Source organism: Marmota monax, unplaced genomic scaffold (genome assembly GCF_021218885.2).
Source record: "Marmota monax isolate L192 unplaced genomic scaffold, Marmota_monax_Labrador192_F-V1.1 WCK01_AAM20220418_F8-fsc00054, whole genome shotgun sequence".
NCBI lineage: Eukaryota > Metazoa > Chordata > Mammalia > Rodentia > Sciuridae > Marmota > Marmota monax.
The window spans coordinates 6501942-6508539 of record NW_026692145.1 but is presented as its reverse complement, the minus strand read 5'-3'; the positions used below and the strand labels follow the sequence as shown (position 1 = coordinate 6508539).

The 6598-nt window shown below is 39.0% G+C and overlaps 1 protein-coding gene across 1 annotated transcript; it reads right to left on the bottom strand.

Annotated features, from left to right (window-relative positions):
• Positions 1 to 5264: 5264 nt before the first annotated feature.
• Positions 5265 to 6398, bottom strand: LOC124108979 (actin-related protein T1-like). The gene has a single exon (XM_046467499.1). The coding sequence runs from the start codon at positions 6396 to 6398 to the stop codon at positions 5265 to 5267; it is 1134 nt and encodes a 377-aa protein (XP_046323455.1).
• Between the last annotated feature and the right edge of the window lie 200 nt (positions 6399 to 6598).

Here is a 6598-nt window from a genome sequence, read left to right as displayed (position 1 = left end):
GAAAATCTGCACAGCAAACGAACCAAGAATGTGAAGAGAGCTTACAGCATGGGAAAAGAACTTTGCCAGTTATTCTTCTGACATGGTATTAATATCCAGAATATATAAGGAACTAAAAAATATTAACACTAAATAAACAAGTAACCCAATTAATGAATGGCATTTGAATTAAACAGATATTTTTGAAGGGAAGTAAGGCAAAGAGCCAACAAATACATGAAAACGTAATCAACACCCTTAGCAAACAGGGGGATGCAAATCAAAACTATAGTAAGATTTCATGTCATCAGAGTTAGAATAGCAATCATCAAGAATGGATGACAATGTGGGGAAAAGCTACTCTCATATGTTGTTGGTATGAGTATAAATTAGTACAACAATATTGGAAAGTAGTATGTAGATTCCTCAGAAGAATAAGATTGGAACCGACATATGATGCCGCTCTTTAACTCCTTTGTATTTATCCAAAAGAACCAAATTCAGCATAGAATATTGATAGAAGCATAGAAATGTTTAACATTGTGCAATTCACAATAGCCAATTTATGAAACCAGCCCAGATGTCCATCAAAAGACAAATGAACAGAATGTAGTATAAAAACATATTGTAGTTTTATTCACCCATAAAGAATAAGGAAATTATGTTATTTTCTGGTGAATGGGAGGAAATGGAGAACACCAAGTTACATGAAATAGCCAGACTCAGAAAGTCAAGGATTAAATACCTTCTCTCATATATGGAAGCTAGGAACAAATAAGGAATTTAAAAAGAGAGGATCCCATGAAAATATAATAGAGAACTATATAGTAGAAGAAGAGGGTTGAGGGATACTGGCAAAGAGGAGTAATGGCAGAATGAAAATGACTAAATTATGCAATGTGCATGTATGAATATATCACAGTGAATTCCACTTTTAGGCATATGTATGATGCACCATTTGAAAAAACAATAAATTAATGGAGGGAATACCTATTGATTAGAGGAAGGGGATCAAAAGTACAAAGGATATCAGGGAAAGAGAAAATGCTGGGGGCTGAAATGGAGCCACAAGGAACACGGGAGTTCTGACGTTTCTTTAACATACTGATTTCATTTCCTTTTAATATATACTTTGGAGAGGGGGAGATTCATCATTTGGTTGTTACATTTTCAGTTTTTTGAGGAACCTCTAACCTATTCTCCATGGTGAATGTACTTATTTACATTCCCACAAACAGAATATTCTGGTTTTTTTTTTCTCCACATGCTCACCAGTATCTTTTACTTCTTTTTCTTATCTGTTGTTTTTATGTATACATGACAGTAGGGCATATTTTGTTATATTACACATGTATGGGAAAGGAGGCGGGCGGAAATAGCAATGACAGTAGAATGAATTGGACATAATTTCCTATGCTCATATATGATTACACAACTAGTGTAACTCCAATAGCTGTTCTAACCAGGGTGAGATTATACCTCAGGGTTTTGATATGTATTTCCAAGGTGGTGAATGATATCAAGTATTTTGTACATTTATTGGCCACTTGTAGTTTGTCTTTTGAGAATATCTTAGTGACATAATTTAATTGAAATATTAGCTAAGATTTGAGTGCTTTACATAGTCTCGATATTAGGACTATAAGATGAATACCATCAAATATTTTCTCTCATTCTCTATGTCTGTAGATGGTCTCTCAACTCTGCTGATTATTTCCTTTGCTGTAGAGAAGCTTTTTAGTTTAATGTAATTAATTTGTCAATTTTTACTTTTGTTTCATGCTCTTTTGTAGACTTGTAAAGAAATAAAAAACATTGCTTACCTTTTCTTCTAGTTATATTAGAGTTTTGAGTTTTACACTGAGTTCTTTGATGAACCTTGAGTTGATTTTTGAGCAAGGTTGGAGAAGGGGGTTGAATGTCAGTCTTCCATACATCCATATCCAGTTTTCCCAGCAGTATTATTTGAAGAGGTTGCCCTTTCACCAATATATATTTTTGGTGTCTTTATCAGGAACAAGTTAGCTCAATACACATGGTCTTTTTTTCTGAAACCTCTATTTTAAACTCTTTGTCTAATAGTCTGTTTTCATGCCAACACCATGCTGCTATTTGGTTACTATGGTTCTGTAATATATATTGAAATCAAGTATTATGGTGAATCAAGTTTTATTCTTTTTCTACAATATTGAATTGCCTATTTGGTTTCTGATTCCATATGAATTTTAGAATGTTTTCTACTTTTATGAAGAATGTCATTGATATTTTAATGGACATTGCACTGAATCTATAGATTGCTTTAGGTAGTTTTAAAAATTTTCACTGTATTAATCCTTCTTGTCCTTGGACATGGGAGGTTTATTAAACCTTTAGTGTTCTCTTCAAATTTTTCAACCATGTTTTGTTCTATATTTTGTTGTTATTTTAGTTCTACATAATACTAGTGTTCATTTGACATAATAATTCAATCATGGAATATAATTTGTTCTAATTTATTCCACAGTACTTACCTTTTCTTCCTCCTCTTCTCTCCCCATCACTTCCCTACACTCAACTGATCTTTATTGTATTTGTTTGCAGTTTTTTTTTTTTCAAATTATTGCCTATGGATATAAATAAAAGTGAGATTCCCTGTCTTCAGGTATTTTTCTTAATTTTCACTCTACAGGCCTTTCCATTCCTTAGTTTATTACTAGGTATTTTTGTAACTATTGTGAATGGGATGCTTTCTTGATTTCTATTTTAGCAAATTCATTATTGATGAATAGTAAAAAGCAATTGGATTTTGTATCTTGATTTTGAAACCTGCCACTTTTTAAAATTTCATAGTTATAATATGCATTTGGTGGAAACTTTAGTTTTTCTTATGTATAGAATTCTATCATCTGTAAACAGGGATAAATTGATTTCCTCTTTTCTTATTTGTATGCCTTTATTTCTTCCTATTGCCTAACTACCCAGGCTAAGACTTCTAGGAGTATACTGAATCACAGTAGTTAGAATGGAAATCCTTATCTAGTTTTTGAACTTAAGAGGAAATGTTTTTAGCTTTCCTCCATTGGGTAAAACTTTGTTGTGAGCATTCCATATAGAGCCCTTATTAGGTTGAGGTGTCTTTTTAATATATTCAGTGATTTTATTGCAAAAGTCATGTTGAGTTTTTTCAAAAGCTTTTTGTTTATCTATTGAGATGACAAAATGATTTTTATCTTCATTCAAGGCATAAGAATAGAGTACATATTGTGTTTAAAACATAAAAATTAAATTCAACTTAAAAATACTTTTGTGATCACAACAAAATAGAATCAGAAATCAACACCTAAATCAGCCAGAGAAATTATACGAATACATGGACATAGGAAAACACATTTGAAAAAGTAGTAGGTAATTCACAGGATGAGAAGGAAAACTTCCATTTTTACATAATGCCATATTAGTAACTGTTGTATTCTGCTACCTTTCCTATCCTCTACTATCCCCCTCCCCTCCCCTCCCATCTTCTCTCTCTACCCCATCTGTTGTAATTTAATTCTTTCTCTTGTTTTTTTCCCTTCCCCCTCAAATTCTCTTATATGTAATTTTGTATAACAATGAGGGTCTCCTTCCATTTCCATGCAATTTCCCTTCTCTCTCCCTTTCCCTCCCACCTCTCATCCCTGTTTAATGTTAATCTTCTTCTCATGCTCTTCCACCCTACTCTGTTCTTAGTTACTCTCCTTATATCAAAGAAGACATTTGACATTTGTTTTTTAGGGATTGGCTAGCTTCACTTAGCATAATCTGTTCTAATGCCATCCATTTCCCTGTAAATTCTATGATTTTGTCATTTTTTAATGCAGAGTAATACTCCATTGTGTATAAATGCCACATTTTTTTTATCCATTCGTCTATTGAAGGGCATCTAGGTTGGTTCCACAGTCTTGCTATTGTGAACTGTGCTGCTATGAACATCGATGTAGCAGTGTCCCTGTAGCATGCTCTTTTTAGGTCTTTAGGGAATAGACCAAGAAGGGGAATAGCTGGGTCAAATGGTGGCTCCATTCCCAGCTTTCCAAGAAATCTCCATACTGCTTTCCAAATTGGCTGCACCAATCTGCAGTCCCACCAGCAATGTACAAGAGTACCCTTTTCCCCACATCCTCGCCAGCACTTGTTGTTGTTTGACTTCATAATGGCTGCCAATCTTACTGGAGTGAGATGGTATCTTAGGGTGGTTTTGATTTGCATTTCTCTGACTGCTAGAGATGGTGAGCATTTTTTCATGTACTTGTTGATTGATTGTATGTCCTCCTCTGAGAAGTGTCTGTTCAGGTCCTTGGCCCATTTGTTGATTGGGTTGTTTGTTCTCTTATTGTCTAAGTTTTTGAGTTCTTTGTATAAAAAAAATGGGAGTTCATAACCCACTTGAATCAAATGTATGAAATATGATATGTCAAGAGTTTTGTAATGTTTTGAATAACCAATAAAAAAAAAGAAAAAAAAGTGAAGGAAAACTTAAAAATTTCTTGAAACAAAATAATATGGAAAGATAACCTATGCATTGGAGTTTTAGTTCAATAGTAGAGCGCTTGCCTAGCAAGTGTGAGGCACTGGGTTTAATCCTCAGCAGCACATAAAGATAAATAAAATAAATATCTATCAACAGCCAAAAAAAATTTTAAAAAAATAAGACAATCTAAGAAAAACATGTGGAATGCAGTCAAGGCAATACTAAGAAGAAAGAAATGAGTGCCTACATGAAAATAGTGCCTCAACTCCTGTTACAGCAAGAGCACTGTTGTCCTAACTCAATAACAATCCAATGAAGTGGTTTGTTCACCCTAAAAACAGGGTAGGGTTTCTGCTTTGACCTCATTCCTGGCTCTCCCCACTTTCTTTGGCAACTCTGCCTCCTGTGCACAGGTTCTATCAGAAGCACCGGTGACACCAATTGCAGTAAAGATTGTAGGGACCCTCATCAACCCAGCTTCTAGGCATGAGGGTCAGGCACATTTGACAAGAACCCCTGAAACTGGCCAAAGCCCAAACACAAACCCCAAGGTTTTCTCTGGAGAAAGCAACTCAAAAGATCCATAGGACAAAAAAGCGGGGTGGGTGGGTGAGAACCACATAAACATTGACCAGTGGAATGGGCAAGTACCCTGGAGCTACAGAGAATAAACTGAAACTGCTACAGGGAAAGTGGTTTATTGAACATTGTACTGAAGACCAAGGGACCATGTCACCACCAGCTGGTACTGCAGCTGGTACCGGCATTTTGAGGTGTTTGCAGCGCGCAATGTTCTTCAAAAGCATTTTCTCTGAACCACGAATTTGCCAAATTCCTTAAAGTCCTCAGAAGTGACCCACATCTGCTTGAAACTGCTCATAGAAGTCATGATGGATGCACCAATCCACGCAGAGAAACATCTGTCAGGAGAAGCAGTGATCTTGATGGGGGTCCCCCTGAAAGCCATCTCTTCCAGTTCTTTCATGAGCCTTTCCTCCAGCCCGGGGAAGAGCGTGGTGCCTCCAGACAGCACGATGTCTGCAAAAAGGTTGCTCTGGATGTCAGCGTCGCACTTGGAGATTGTGCTGCAGACCATTTTGGAGAGCCCGGGGTCATGGATGCCCAGCTGGTCGGGCGCGAAGAGGACCTCAGGTACCTGGTATAGATGGTCCCCCATGTGGATGACATTGCCATCGGGCAGTTTGAATTCTGTCAGGACCTCCTGCCGCCTCTTGGATGGCTCTATCTCAGGCTCCAGGGAGATGTAGCAGGACTTCTCTTTGATGTCATCCACCACGGCCTTGTTGAGGATGCAAGGGAAGGTACAGCCTCGGGCAAGGAGGAGCCGCGTGAGGTGCTCTGTGATGTCCCTCCCTGCCACATAGAGCTTGGTGACTGCGTGCGGGAGGGAGTAGCCCTCAAAGACTGGGACAGTGCAAGTGATCCCATCGCCACTGTCCACCACCAGGCCGGTCACGCAGGCCGAAGCATACAGCGCTCCCGCCGCGTGGTTGAGCAGGTAGAGCGCAGGCACACTGAATTTCTCAAACAGGATCTCTGCAGTCTTCTCGCGCGTCTCTCTCGGGTTCAGGGAAGGCTCTGTCAGCAGGATGGGCTGTTCGCTGGGTTTCACCCCCAGGTCCCACTCGAAAAGATGCTTCCAGAGTTTCTCCATGTCATCCCACCTGGTCACCAGTCCACGCTCAATCGGGTAGTGCAGATATAAGGCATCATACCTGTACTGGGCTTCTTCCCCCACAAAGTACTTCTTGCGATTGGCCCTGGCTGAAGGGATGTTGAATTTGGGATGCCCCACGACAGAGTTGATGACTTGACGGGGTCCAATCTCCCCAGACAGGCCTACCTTGCAGAGTCCCGAGCCGGTGTCAAAAACCACTGCAGGGATGTCCAATGTCTGTGGATTAGACATGTCTGCGCCTGGTCTTCCACACTTCACCAACCTGAAGGACGAACACCTCCGCGGCTTGGTGAGATGACTCCACGCGCACCTCCGAAGTCTTACAGCCGTGGGATGCTGGACTTCTCAACTTGTCACCCAGGTGAAGCCAGCAGGCTGTCCTCGATCCACCATAACACCCCGTTCTCAACCCATGAATGTTACCTCCCTTC